This window comes from Mytilus trossulus, chromosome 3, assembly GCF_036588685.1.
Source record: "Mytilus trossulus isolate FHL-02 chromosome 3, PNRI_Mtr1.1.1.hap1, whole genome shotgun sequence".
Taxonomy (NCBI): domain Eukaryota; kingdom Metazoa; phylum Mollusca; class Bivalvia; order Mytilida; family Mytilidae; genus Mytilus; species Mytilus trossulus.
In genome coordinates this window covers 976,352-992,205 of record NC_086375.1, presented here as the reverse complement: position 1 = coordinate 992,205, position 15,854 = coordinate 976,352, and the positions used below count along the sequence as shown (strand labels likewise).

General features: G+C 32.6%; 2 protein-coding genes across 2 annotated transcripts in view; one reads left to right on the top strand and one right to left on the bottom strand.

The window, feature by feature from the left end:
* The window catches only part of LOC134709808 (tRNA (32-2'-O)-methyltransferase regulator THADA-like), a 92,275-nt gene that overhangs the window by 21,992 nt on the left and 54,429 nt on the right, over positions 1–15,854 (bottom strand). Inside the window, exons 14-17 of the mRNA XM_063569947.1 lie at positions 3,739–3,887; positions 1,692–1,847; positions 1,169–1,282; positions 300–429 (exon numbers count right to left, since the gene is read on the bottom strand). Coding sequence (XP_063426017.1) covers positions 300–429; positions 1,169–1,282; positions 1,692–1,847; positions 3,739–3,887 — 549 coding nt within the window. The remainder of the gene's footprint in view (positions 1–299; positions 430–1,168; positions 1,283–1,691; positions 1,848–3,738; positions 3,888–15,854) is intronic.
* LOC134709956 (uncharacterized) lies at positions 5,534–9,189 on the top strand. The gene is made up of 2 exons (XM_063570081.1): positions 5,534–5,661; positions 7,474–9,189. Exon 2 carries the CDS (start codon positions 7,477–7,479, stop codon positions 9,133–9,135), a length of 1,659 nt encoding a protein of 552 aa, XP_063426151.1. The 5' UTR covers positions 5,534–5,661; positions 7,474–7,476; the 3' UTR covers positions 9,136–9,189.

Sequence of the window (15,854 nt, the reverse complement as noted above, 5' to 3'; positions counted from 1 at the left end):
ATTTGGAATACACAGGGTCCGGTTTACAAAGGGTATTTTAACAAAGACTTTGAATGGAAAAATATGGGACTTTCATTTTCGGCCGGAATGGACAGGAAACCGGTTTACTCAGGGTCCAGTTTAATCAGGTTTGACTGTACATACAAAAATTGACCAAGAAGTTGGTTACAGATTTTGATTTACCCTTATCACAAACTTTAATGAAAATATTTCTTTGATAAATTCATTACAAAAATTCAGATATAATTATTCACATATATACGTAAACAACATATACATTTCTGTGTTATAAAAATTACCTTCAGCAGACGGCGTACCAAATATATCCACCATTAAGTTCAAGGCTGTCAGACATGTTGTTTTTCTGGGGAATGATGAGCCTGGATGTAAACAGCTAAATAAATGTCTGGTCAACCAAGATAGAAAATCCTGTAAAATATTAAACAAACTTTAGTTGACAGATTGTATCAATACATTTTATAGAAAGTCATGTTTACAAATCTCATTTAAGTATTACAAATATGCTTGTTGGGGGAAGGGTTGGGCTTGTGTTAACATGTTAAGATACCCTGCCACATTGTGATGTGTATATCCCAAGTCAGGGGTGGATTTCACCAAAAAAAATAAATAATAACAATGGTTGTAGGTCTTGAATAATTCAGTATAGTTACGATCAATCTTAGTCGTAAGGTTTTTGTGAAACTCACTACAGGAGTTTATTATACATTGGTTGACATTTGCTGCTGTATAGTATAATATATTGGTTTTAGTTTATTGTGTTACATATATAAATCAGGCTTTTAGTTTTATCACTTGAATTGTTTTTATATAATGGATCTGGAAAGAGTTAAATTGCCAAAGAATTAAAGAAATGGATATACTGACAATTCTATTTCTCACAATGTTAAACTTTCTCTTTTTTGTTTTGTTTTATTGATGGGCTGCCTACTAGTTGAAGTTTCTTCTCCCCATAGATGACTTCAATTATATTTTGCATCAATATAATTGTATAATATAAATATAAAAGGATGTTGTTTAATTGCCAATGAGACAACTACCCGCAAAAAGACCAAAATGACACAAACATTAACAACTATAGGTCACCGTACGGTGGCTACACCACAGTCAGGGGGACACTAGGACTATTTTTTAAAATCTACATTCTAACCTTGTACTGTTTTAGACTCTGTCTCTCATTCATACCCTGACCATCAGCAGTATTATTCATCTTTTTCATCTGACGTAACATCATGGTTTCACTTTCCTTCATTCTATATAGCAGCTGTAAAGAAAAATCAGATACAGAAAAATTCATTGAGAACTACTTGAAGTATGTTCAGTGAATCAAAAGTTTTAGGATGGAGAACTTTTAAAAATCTCAACTATGAGTACAAATTACAATAAACTGCTGACACACAGATATGTCAAAAGCTGTCCACAGAAAAAAAAAAAAATAATCCAGCAGCATTGCTGATTAATTCAAAGTTGCTGGACCATGACCTTTGACCTTGAAATAATCATGTAACTATTATGAAATGTACCAAAAATGAAAATTCAACCATTGATATAAAGTTATTTTCATTTTGGTGTACAAACAATGATATTACACCTAGGCCTTTAGATTCTGAAGAGGCTAAATTCAAAACTATTACTTGTTCTGCTTGAACAGTTTTGCAGTTGACATTTTTTACCTTCTTTAGCTGTGACACTAGAAGTTGTCTAAATCCAGGTGACTGACTATTTAAGTTCCATGGTAGAAATGTCCTAATAAGGTGCACCTCCCAAGCACTGACCACTGCTGTGGTTTTATTACTTTCACAGATAAAGGCAAAAGCATCCAGTCTAACCTGAAACATATTGAACAACTCTCATTAAGTAACAAAAGTTTTAACCCACTCAATATTTTCCACATTGATAAAAATATGATGGTTTACAACATATAAATATAATACTATAAATTCAGCAATTATTGTGTGCATTTATTTTTGAGATTTTTATAGAAAGGACAAAAATGCAAGTTTAACTATTGCGATTTTAAAAAAACTGCTAACAGATCTATGTTTCAGTTATCAGAATGTGAGTTCTTGATATTGCGATTCCCACTTATTTGTATTACTCGCATTAATAAAAAGTTAACCTTACAATAATTTCTGAATGTAGAATATGCAAGATTACCATATTTCCCCCGATAAATTGCAACCATTTAAAAACTTGATTAAGAACTGAATACAGGTGAATTTCTCTATCATGGTTTTACTTGAATGTATTCAAACATCAGCAAAAGAGTTCTTATAGCATAAAAAAACATATCAATTCTTAAATGTTTTCCAGGTTTACCTTCATTATTCAAGAAGTTTTTTTTAGCCTGCTTGAATTTTACAACTTTTAGATCAGCATTCTTCAGCTTCAATATGGTTTTAGTTTTTTTTATAATTCAGCATGTTTATCTTTTAAAAATTTGTAAGGGTACCGCAGAACCCAGTGTCTTGCCTAAGCGGCCTACTTTTGCAGTAAATTGCAGGCTCAACAAAAATGAGGAAAAAATCAATAAAAATATTCCTCTTGATACTATCTTATGATTGTAAGAAGCTTCTGTCCAAGTTTGGTAAAAATCTAGGATATTTAATGAATCTAATAAATGTTTTGAAAACTTTAAGTGCAGACTGTATGTAATGTTAACTGGATGAAAATCTAAGTCCATTTAAAAGTAAAATACAGAAAAAAATGGGGTTATCTTTTTACAAAATTTACTTCTGGATACTATCTAATGATCATAAATAAGCATCTGTCTAAGGTTTAGTACAAACCCAGGATAGTTTAAGAAAGTTATTAAAACTTTAAAAACTTAAAACACAGAGTGAATGTAATGTTTCCCTGCAGAAAAACTAAGTCCTTTTAAAAGTAAACCACGGAAAAAATGGATTTATTTTTTTACAAAATTTACTTCTGGATACTATCTTATGATCATAAACAAGCTTCTGTCCAAGTTTGGTACAAACCAAGGATAGTTTAAGAAAGTTGTTGAAATTCTAAAAACTTTAACCGCAGAGTGAATGTAATGTTTCACCGCAGAAAAAACTAAGTCCATTTATAAGTAAAATACGGGAAAATGGAGTTTTATTTTTACCAAATTTACTTCTGGATACTATCTTATGATCACAAACAAGCTTCTGTCCAAGTTTGGTAGAAATCTGGTATAGTTTAAAAAAGTTATTAAAATTTCAAAAACTGTAACCACAGAGTGAATATTTGTGGACGCCGCCGCCGACGACGGAATGTAGGATCGCTTAGTCTCGCTTTTTCGACTAAAGTCGAAGGCTCGACAATAATAACAATAATGTGTCCATAGTACATGGATGCCCAATCACACTATCATTTGCCATGTTTAGTGGACTGTGAAATCATGGTCAAACCTCTATTTGGAATTAAAAATGGAAAATTATATCATAGGGAACATGTGTACTAAATCTCAAGTTGATTGGACTTCAACTTCATCAAAAACTACCTTGACCAAAAACTTTAACCTGAAGCGGGATGAAAGGACGCACAGACAAGAAAAACATAATGCCCATATATGGGGCATACAAATATCCCTCCCTGTCTTAACATTTATTCCCACATACTTCCCTTGTACTGAAATTTTCATCACAGCATGTTTTTTTTAGCTAATTTTGTTATTGTATTGCTGTTCCTTTGAAGTAAACCCTCTCTTCTAATTAATATATAAACAACAAGTACCTGTTCATCTATATGACATAATGCTTGTTGTAGTACAGACATATCTATTAGGTTGTTGACACTGTCTTCAGATTCCAATTGTTTGTCTAAAAGACCCATCACTCTAGCTCTACGTAAACAGGTCACCAGCGATGACATTTTTGAAGTATCTACAAAATAATAAACAAAGTCTTCACACCAAGCTACAAGAAATGCCATTTTTATAAGACTAAATATTTTAATTGAATATAAGATATGAAAGCAAAGTTCAAGGCATACTGAAATAATTTAAGTTTATTCAAAAGGCATGATGTTTAAATCTTTAACGCCCATCATTGCTGGTAGACATTTCGTCTTTGAGGGTATAACTACATGTAGCCCATTAATCAGCTCTTCAATATGTATTGATATGGAATATTATTAACATGTTCAATAATACAAAAATAGAGGTTCTTAAGAGCCTGTGTTGTTCACCTTGGTCTATGTGCATATTTTTAGTCATTTTAACTTATTTGTGGATCTTACTTTGCTAAACATTATTGCTGTTTACAGTTTATTTCTATCTATAATAATATTCAAGATAACAACTAAAAACAGCAAAATTACCATAAAAATTTCCAAGCCAGGGGCAGCAACCCAACAACCAGTTGTCAGATTCATCTGAAAATTCCAGGGCAGATAGATCCTGACTTGCAAAACAATTTAACTCCTGTCTGAATTGCACTTAATGCTTTGGTTTCAGAGTTATAAGCCAAAATCTACATTTTACCCCTATGTTCTATTTTTAGCCATGGAGGCTGTCTTGGTTGGTTGGCAGGGTCACCACACACATTTTTCAAACTAGATACCATAATGATGATTATGGCCAAGTATGGTTAAATTTGGGCCAGTAGTTTTAGAGGAGAAGATTTTTGTAAAAGATTAAATAAATTAAGAACAAAATGATAAACCAGGTGCTCCGCAGGACACAGCTTTATACAACCCCAGTGGTCGAACCCTGAACAGTTGGCAAATTTGGTCACAATATTCAAGCTTGATATTCAGACACTATCTGAATTTCGGATTGTGATAAAAAATTTGACATAATATAGGTTTTTGTCACAAAATTAATGTGGTCACAGAATCTAACAAACCTATTGCACAATACTGTGCAATTGAAGATTTCTTCTTCAAACTTTTTTAAAATTTTATAAATTTAGAAAAAAAAGGAATCCCTTAAAAAAAATTAAATACCCCCCCCCCCCCCCTCCCAATATTTAGCTTAATAAATTTACATATAGTTTATCATTATGCTGACTCCAGATATTAATCCCTTTTTTTCACATTCAATGACTTTCATGGCAGGCAGGGCAAAAATTTTAACTACAGTGTTTTCTATTATTATATTGTTTATATTATTTTCAGGTACATTATACTGGTTGGATTTGTTTATAGATTAGACATTAGACTTTGTGTGGAAGCCAAATATAGTCATTTAACAAAAAAATATTTAAGTTTATTAGTGAAGCTCATTGAAATATTTATTGACATACTGATTCCTAAAATGAAACAAATTGTATTGCATAGAAAACAATGATTCTATATATAGACAAGGTTAAAACCATAGCAAAATCACACTATAATACAAAGTTATAGCAAATATTTGGTCACCTTATAAGATGAGAGACAAAATACATGTATATCCAGATTCCACAAAGATTTTTTCTGTATTTAGAAACATGGTAAGACCATTATTCTCTAATAGAAAATTTAAATCCCACTGAGGTCTTTATGACAAAAGGTTATTTTGAACTTTTATTTTTTGGGTCAGTTATTTTCTACGTCATTTAAATATTCAATAATTAGCTGAATCAGGTATTGACATGTCCTTAATAACTTCCTAGTTGGTCGACATTGAAGAAACCGTGAAAGAGAACTAATCTTTTGTCATTACAAAATCAACAGGTATTTGGTTAAATTATAAGTTATTTTATTTAATCACTAGGTATAAAATACAGAGTAATGTGTATGTAATCATGTCCATACATTGTAAAAAATATGTCTTATTGTTCAAAGGAGTAGGTTCTAAGGTCCTAAAATGGCCCCCTTTTTTAGCGTAAATTTCAAGCTAGGATTTATTGAGCAATATCACAAAAATTATAGCTAATACAGTGATTAGATAGGAAATAAACCATTTTGTTGAAAATTTACATTCCTGCATTTTATTATGACCTCACAAGTTGTACTCATATTAAAAAAAATGTATATTTCTACAATAAAATCAATAGAAATAGGCAAATTTCCAAATATTATTGGACAGGAAACATAGAGATTATACATAGACAACAAAGATCTTTTAAAATAATGTGTTTAAGGCATTTCATGTCTTATTTGAATATTTAGTTTGTCGACCCCTGCACTCAATGTTTCATGGTCCTTAATTTGGTTGAAGTCCAGCAGATTTTCACCAAAATCTCTTATCTTTACCTTTTTGGGATGTAAAAAATGAACGTGTTAGAATTAAACTTTGACAAAAATAGTTCTGTTTAACTTTCTCACATGTCTGTAAGTCAACTTAAAACATTTTTTGTCTTGTAACATTGAACTTTATAATCAGGGTCAAATATTGCCCTTACCGAACTAACTTCTTTAATAATCAACAATGTAATCCATCATTTATCTGTCTGATTGAGAATTATATATTCAAACTAATTCTGTTGTATGTAATCAACAAGAAGCACAGCTAGTGACCAATACAACAGGGTTAATGCATGATAATCAAATACAAGGCCCGAGAACACAGTTATTTCGTAGTGCATTTCTTTTAGACAATAAATTCAAATTAAAAAAATTGCATCTGCTCTTTCTCAAAAAGCTTTTTACAGTGTAGTGTACTACCAGTGAGACAAATAATATCAAAATTATAGAAACTTCTACCAGCTCTAACTCAAAATATTGACAATTCTGTGTTAAGGGGGTGTAAAATTCAGTTTGACAGCTTCAGACGTGATAAAATTTGACCTTTTAGAACTGGACCAATTCACTACTTAACATAAAGATTCAGCACTAAAAAATTTTTGACATGTAATTACATCCCCCAACTTAATATTTCATGCATTTAATATCAAGAAATAAATTGGGAAGGTATATCAAATAAAACATGCAAGTTATACACTGTTTACACTAGGGACTCAAAGGACGATAACTGTGTCCTTGGGCCACAATAAGCAGCAACAAACGACAATCATTGAAGAATCCAACACGTGCCTGCCCCATGTCAGGAGCCTGTAGTCATTCACTGTTTTTAGTTTGTTGTACATTATATTTAAGGAATGACTGTATTATTTTTTCTGTCTTTAATAAAATAACATAAAAAATTTGGTGTACACTGAATAACGCGCGAAATGGGTTATTTAACAGTGTGCACCAAATTTTTTATGTTATTTCGAATAGACAGAAAAAATATTACAGTCGTTTCTTTTAATTTAATTATAAATTCCATTTTAAATCGTAGAAAACCATGAAAAAACATTGATGACGTCACGGTCACATGACTAAATTATGTCTATGGGCTCATAACAAAATTATGTCAGCCAATCAGAAGAGTGTTACATCTAAAATTAAATTATTTGCAATTGTTCATTGTTTCGTCCATGTGTTTGTTTTCACTTTTGATTTTTTTTTTATATTTTTCATTTCGAGTACCACCATCATTCACCATTAACTATTTGAACCTTGACAAGAATGCAAAATAACTTTTATCTTTGAAATTTGCAGGCCATGTCATCCAGTAAACCTATTCCATGTGGACCTTGTATAGAAGGAAAAGTAAACACTAAAGCTGTCTTCTGGTGTTACAACTGTGATGAAGGATTGTGTTCAACATGTTCTGGTCATCACAAAAGATCCAAAGGAACACGTGATCATAAGACTATTGACATTAAAAGTTATAACCCATCTGTCCAAACTATTAAAACAGAATGTGACAAACATGGTCAACAGCTCACCTTGTACTGTCCAAGTCATTTAATGCCTTGCTGTGATGAATGTATATCCAATACTCATTTGAAATGTACCGGAATAAAAAGTCTAGCTAGCATTGTGGAGAAAACCAAGATTGAAAAATCTAAAGAATCTGTAGAGAAAGAAATTAACTCCATCTTACAAATCTTAGGTAAAATTGTAAATAACAAATCACAAAACATTAAAAGAGGAGAACAAGAATATGAAAGCATTAAAGAATTCATTGTAAAAATACGCAATGAAATAGATGAACATTTAACACACCTAGAGAAGAAGATATACCAAGAAGCAGATACCATCTTGAATCAGGAAAAATCAAAAGCCACAGATTTAATCGCTGAAATTGAAGAAAAACAGAAAATCTTAAAGAAAATGCAAGACCAGTTACATATAGTCATACCACACACTTCAAAACTCCAATCATTTCTAGGAGTACATCAGATTGAACAACAAGTACATCAATGTCAACGATACATAGATGATCTTGAAAATGACGACAGGGCAAAACAATTTAACATCAAAATGGAGGAAAATAATGAAACAGAAAAGATAATAAAAAAGTTAGAATCCTTAGGTGAATTAACTGTTGTTAAAACAGATATGGATTTGAATAAAGAAACCAGTGTGAGGAGGAAAGCACAAGTAGAATCACAAGAAAAATCCAACATAAACAACATGACCATGAACATTGAGAAAAAGATAGAGATCAACATGGATATGGGGATGAGTGACATGATTTGTCTGATGGATGGAAGACTTATAATGGTGGAAAGGGGTTACAAAGTTAGTCTACTTACTCCTGATGCAAAACTACAGAAACATTTACCTATACCTGGTGGAGCCTGGAGTGTTACACAGATCAATCAGAACACTATTGGCGTAACTTATCCCTTGAAGCAAGACATTAAGATCATCAATATAGAGAATGAAACAGTTAACAAAGTTATCACATTAGAAGAACAATGCTGGGGATTATCATCATCAGATAATTCTCTTGTCGTAGGTTTGAGTGATGATGAAATCCGTATTATAGACTTAGAAGGAAATACACTGAAGTCAATACAAGTTGAGTGTGAATCATATCTAAATTTCATTGTTTACTGTAATGACAGAGTAATCTATAGTGACTGTAAAGGTAAAGCAGTAAACTGTGTTGATCAATCAGGTAAACAGATCTGGCAATATACACAGGATTTATCAGGACCATTTGGACTTTGTACAGATACTTATGGTAACATTATTGTAGCAGACACTGGATCTCATAGAATAATAGTAATATCAAAAGATGGAAAGGAGAGTAAAGTACTGCTTAGAGATGGACTATGGAATCCTAGATGTATTTGTTTGAAACAAAATGAGTCTTCAGGTTTTATATGTGGCCAAGACTTGACAAAATACAATTTATCTTCTGAATGAAATATACACTGGGGAGTCCAAATATCACCTGACTTTGATATATGTACTACAACTAACAACTCTTAATTAAATTATATATATATTTATTTAAAAAAATTGAGTCTTCAGGTTTTATTTGTGATTGCATAGGCACATACTTGACCAAGTTCAAAATAGATGAAATATACACTGAGGAGTCCAATGATTACCTGATTAATTTACTATAAAGTAACACAGTACATGTACAGCAACTAACATATAAAAAAGAAGATGTGGTATGATTGCCAATGAGACAACTATCCACAAAAGACCAAAATGACACAAACATTAACAACTTTAGGTCACCGCATGGCCTTCAACAATGAGTAAAGCCCATACAGCATAATCAGCTATAAAAGGCCTGGAAAAGACAATGTAAAAAAATTCAAACGAGAAAACTTACAGCCTTATTTATGTAAAAAAAATGAATGAAACAAATATGTAACACATATACAAACGACAACCACTGAATTACAGGCTCCTGACTTGGGACAGGCACATACATAAATAATGTGGCGGGGTTAAACATGTTATGTCGACTTTTTTTCTCTACTTATTGAATATTATACAGAATCAGTAACCTTAGTTGAGTCTTAATCAGTTATTTTGGAACATATCCTGTGTAGGAGTCTGTTATCTGTTATTTGGAACATATCCTGTGTAGGAGTTTGTTATCAGTTATTTTGGAACATATCCTGTGTAGGAGTTTGTTATCAGTTATTTTGGAACATATCCTGGGTAGGAGTTTGTTATCAGTTATTTTGGAACATATCCTCTGTAGGAATCTGTTATCAGTTATTTTGGAACATATCCTCTGTAGGAGTCTGTTATCAGTTATTTTGGAACATATCCTGGGTATGAGTCTGTTATCAGTTATTTTGGAACATATCCTGTGTAGGAGTCTGTTATCAGTTATTTTGGAACATATCCTGGGTAGGAGTCTGTTATCAGTTATTTTGGAACATATCCTAGGTAGGAGTCTGATATCAGTTATTTTGGAACATATCCTGGGTAGGAGTCTGTTATCAGTTATTTTGGAACATATCATTTGTAGGAGTCTGTTAACAGTTATTTTGGAACATATCCTGGGTAGGAGTTTGTTATCAGTTATTTTGGAACATATCCTCTGTAGGAGTCTGTTATCAGTTATTTTGGAACATATCCTGGGTATGAGTCTGTTATCAGTTATTTTGGAACATATCCTGGGTATGAGTCTGTTATCAGTTATTTTGGAACATATCCTGTGTAGGATAAAATTGAGAATGGAAATGGGGAATGTGTCAAAGAGACAACAACCCGACCAAAATAAAAAAACACAACAGCAGAAGGTCACCAACAGGTCTTCAATGTAGCGAGAAATTCCCGCACCCGGAGGCGTCCTTCAGCTGGCCCCTAAACAAATATATACTAGTTCAGTGATAATGAACGCCATACTAATTTCCAAATTGTACACAAGAAACTAAAATTTAAATAATACAAGACTAACAAAGGCCAGAGGCTCCTGACTTGGGACAGGCGCAAACATGCGGCGGGGTTAAACATGTTTGTAAGATCTCAACCCTCCCCCTATACCTCTAACCAGTGTAGAAAAGTAAAAGCATAACAATACGCACATTAAAATTCAGTTCAAGAGAAGTCCGAGTCTGATGTCAGAAGATGTAACCAAAGAAAATAAACAAAATGACAATAATACATAAATAACAACAGACTACTAGCAGTTAACTGACATGCCAGCTCCAGACTTCAATTAAACTGACTGAAAGATTATGATTTCATCATATGAACATCAGGCACAATCCTTCCCGTAAGGGGTTTAGTATCATACCATCATAACATATATGAGAAGAAAATAACCCGTGTCATGCCAACAACTGTTTTTAGAATAAATGTGTTTAGTTCCACCGCAAAGACCTTATCAGTGACTCAATATTAACGCCAAAATATGCAATCTTTAATGACTTGACAACAGTATCGTAATTATATCCCTTCTTAATAAGTCTATTCAAAGGTTTTGTAAGTTTATGAGGTGAATACTGACACCTTTGTGCTTTATAAAGAATATTCCCATAAAAAATTGGATGTGAAATACCTGAACGTATAAAATGTCTGCATGTTGAGCTATATTTACGAATGATGTCTTTATACCGATGATAAAATTTAGTAAATGTTTTGACTAGTTTGTGATATCGAAAACCCTGGTGTAATAATTTTTCAGTAATACATAAATTTCTCTCGTTAAAATCTAAAACATTGTTACATACACGAGCGAATCGTACAAGTTGAGATATATAAACACCGTAAGATGGTGACAAGGGAACGTCACCATCTAAAAACGGATAATTAACGATAGGAAATGAAAAATCATCCCTTTTATCATAAATTTTAGTATTCAGCTTTCCATTAGTGATATAGATATCAAGATCGTGGAAAGGGCAGTAGTCATTGTTAGTATTAGCTTTATTTAAAGTGAGTTCACCAGGATAAATTTCATTAATATACATACTGAAGTCGTCATTATTGAGAGCCAAAATATCATCCAAATATCTAAAAGTATTATAAAATTTGTTTATCAGATGTTGTTTTGATGGGTCTTTGCTTATTTTTGTCATAAATTGTAACTCGTAACAATACAAAAAGAGGTCCGCAATAAGTGGTGCACAGTTAGTCCCCATTGGAATTCCGATAATCTGACGATATACGGAATCCCCAAAGCGAACAAAAATGTTATCTAGTAAAAATTCAAGGGCATATATAGTATCAAAGCATGTCCAATTAACATAGTTTTTTTGTTTATTGCTACTAAAAAATGACCTAAAAGAGTTTGAACAGATATATTCACATTCTGATTTTTTGAATGCCCATTTAATTAGGTGTGTGAATTTTTTCTTAATGAGAATGTGAGGCAATGTGGTATACAGGGTAGAAAAATCAAAACTTTGAACAGATTCAAAATCACCAATATAAGCATGCAATTTATCAAGTACTTCCAACGAGTTCTTGACACTCCAAAAGTAATTTATTCCACTATTTTCGAAGGCCTTATTTGAACAATTTATTATAAGGTTTTTAATTGTACCAAGTGTGCTGGTAAGAATAATAGACAATTTAGTAGTTGAACAATGGCTTGAAGACGAAATAAATCTATATTTGTAAGGGGTTTTGTGTAGCTTCGGAAGCCAATACATAGTAGGGACTTTCATTGTATTTGGCTCTGCTTGTAAAGCGGTGGCTAAAAGTTTATGTTTGTTACAGATTTCGTTTTCTGAAAATGGAGTCAGTTGGAATGTTGGTGAATTGGTGATTTCCTTTTTCAGAACCTCGATGTAAAATTTACGTCAAACAATAATAATATTATTAGCAGCTTTATCGGCCGGGACAAAAACAAATTCCTTGGCTAGTTCTTTTAGTTTATGTTTGATACGAGAAATAGGTTTATTGTGGTTATTGTTAATAGTAAAATGTTCTTTAAAATGTTGAATACGTATATCAACTATCTTCATTACTGAATTAAAAAAAGAGTCCAAAGATTTTTTGTCAGCTTTTTCCCGTTTTATCCATTTTATACAGTAAGTATGGAGTGAGTCGTGGATGATATTACGACACTCATTCCAAATAATAATTGACGGGGGACGATATTTAGGTCCTTTACTGAGAAATGATTTTAACCCTCGGTCTTGAACGATGTTAAGATCTCCTGTTATAACATGGGAAATGGGTCCATAAATATATTCGGAAATACTGCAATTACATGAAGTAGGTGTATTTTCACTGATATTAACATCTTTACACAATTGACTATAATTAAACACAAATTTCCGGGTAGATTTCTTGTAAATATAACAAATAAGAGGTAGCTCAGTATTGTCAAAATATCCAGGAATTTGTTCTTTAACAGAATGGTCGTTAAATATACCGGCAATATTTACAAAATCAAAGCCTTTATTGACATACTTAATTTTAATAAAATGTTTTTTATGATCTTCAGGGCGATCAATTTTGGGAAATAATTTAGAATAACAATATGCCATAATAATTTGAACAATTTCATACTTAGGACTGCTATATGAAATTGTGTTGCAATCCTCCAAAATTTTATTTAACTTATTAACCGGTAACGTCTGTTATCAGTTATTTTGGAACATATCCTGGGTAGGAGTCTGTTATCAGTTATTTTGGAACATATCCTGGGTAGAAGTCTGATATCAGTTATTTTGGAACATATCCTGTGTAGGAGTCTGTTAACAGTTATTTTGGAACATATCCTGTGTAGGAGTCTGTTATCTGTTATTTTTGAACATATCCTGTGTAGGATTCTGTCAACAGTTATTTTTGAACCTATCCTGTGTAGGATTCTGTCAACAGTTATTTTGGAACATATCCTGGGTAGGAGTCTGTTATCAGTTATTTTGGAACATATCCTGGGTAGAAGTCTGATATCAGTTATTTTGGAACATATCCTGTGTAGGAGTCTGTTATCAGTTATTTTGGAACATATCCTGGGTAGGAGTCTGTTATCAGTTATTTTGGAACATATCCTGGGTAGGAGTCTGTTATCAGTTATTTTGGAACATATCATTTGTAGGAGTCCGTTAACAGTTATTTTGGAACATATCCTGTGTAGGAGTCTGTTATCTGTTATTTTTGAACATATCCTGTGTAGGATTCTGTCAACAGTTATTTTGGAACATATCCTGTGTAGGAGTCTGTTATTAGTTATTTTGGAACATATCCTGTGTAGGAGTCTGTTATCGGTTATTTTGGAACATATCATTTGTAGGAGTCTGTTTACAGTTTTTTTGGAACATATCCTGTGTAGGAGTCTGTAATCTGTTATTTTTGAACATATCCTGTGTAGGAGTCTGTTATCAGTTATTTTGGAATATATCCTGTGTAGGAGTCTGTTTTCAGTTATTTTGGAACATATCCTGAGTAGGAGTCTGATATCAGTTATTTTGGAACATATCCTGGGTAGAAGTCTGATATCAGTTATTTTGGAACATATCCTGTGTAGGAGTCTGTTATCTGTTATTTTTGAACATATCCTGTGTAGGATTCTGTCAACAGTTATTTTGGAACATATCCTGTGTAGGAGTTTGTTATCAGTTATTTTGGAACATATCCTGTGTAGGAGTCTGTTATCGGTTATTTTGGAACATATCATTTGTAGGAGTCTGTTTACAGTTTTTTTGGAACATATCCTGTGTAGGAGTCTGTAATCTGTTATTTTTTAACATATCCTGTGTAGGAGTCTGTTATCAGTTATTTTGGAACATATCCTGTGTAGGAGTCTGTTTTCAGTTATTTTGGAAAATATCCTGGGTAGGAGTCTGTTATCAGTTATTTTGGAACATATCCTGGGTAGAAGTCTGATATCAGTTATTTTGGAACATATCCTGGGTAGGAGTCTGTTATCAGTTATGTTGGAACATATCCTGTGTAGGAGTCTGTTTTCAGTTATTTTGGAAAATATCCTGGGTAGGAGTCTGTTATCAGTTATTTTGGAACATATCCTGGGTAGAAGTCTGATATCAGTTATTTTGGAACATATCCTGTGTAGGAGTCTGTTATCAGTTATTTTGTAACATATCCTGGGTATTAGTCTGATATCAGTTATTTTGGAACATATCCTGTGTAGGAGTCTGTTATCAGTTATTTTGGAACATATCCTGGGTAGAAGTCTGATATCAGTTATTTTGGAACATTTCCTGGGTAGGAGTCTGTTATCAGTTATGTTGGAACATATCCTGTGTAGGAGTCTGTTATCAGTTATTTTGGAACATATCCTGTGTAGGAGTCTGTTATCAGTTATTTTGTAACATATCCTGGGTATTAGTCTGATATCAGTTATTTTGGAACATATCCTGTGTAGGAGTCTGTTATCAGTTATTTTGGAACATATCCTCTGTAGGAGTCTGTAATCTGTTATTTTTGAACATATCCTCTGTAGGAATCTGTTATCAGTTATTTTGGAACATATCCTGGGTAGGAGTCTGTTATCAGTTATTTTGGAACATATCCTGGGTATTAGTCTGATATCAGTTATTTTGGAACATATCCTGTGTAGGAGTCTGTTATATGTTATTTTGGAACATATCCTGTGTAGGAGTCTGTTATATGTTATTTTTGAACATATCCTGTGTAGGATTCTGTCAACAGTTATTTTGGAACATATCCTGTGTAGGAGTCTGTTATCAGTTATTTTGGAACATATCCTGTGTAGGAGTCTGTTATCGGTTATTTTGGAACATATCATTTGTAGGAGTCTGTTTACAGTTTTTTTGGAACATATCCTGTGTAGGATTCTGTTATCGGTTATTTTGGAACATATCATTTGTAGGAGTCTGTTTACAGTTTTTTTGGAACATATCCTGTGTAGGAGTCTGTAATCTGTTATTTTTGAACATATCCTGTGTAGGAGTCTGTTATCAGTTATTTTGGAACATATCCTGTGTAGGAGTCTGTTTTCAGTTATTTTGGAAAATATCCTGGGTAGGAGTCTGTTATCAGTTATTTTGGAACATATCCTGGGTAGAAGTCTGATATCAGTTATTTTGGAACATATCCTGGGTAGGAGTCTGTTATCAGTTATGTTGGAACATATCCTGTGTAGGAGTCTGTTATCAGTTATTTTGGAACATATCCTGTGTAGGAGTCTGTTATCAGTTATTTTGTAACATATCCTGGGTATTAGTCTGATATCA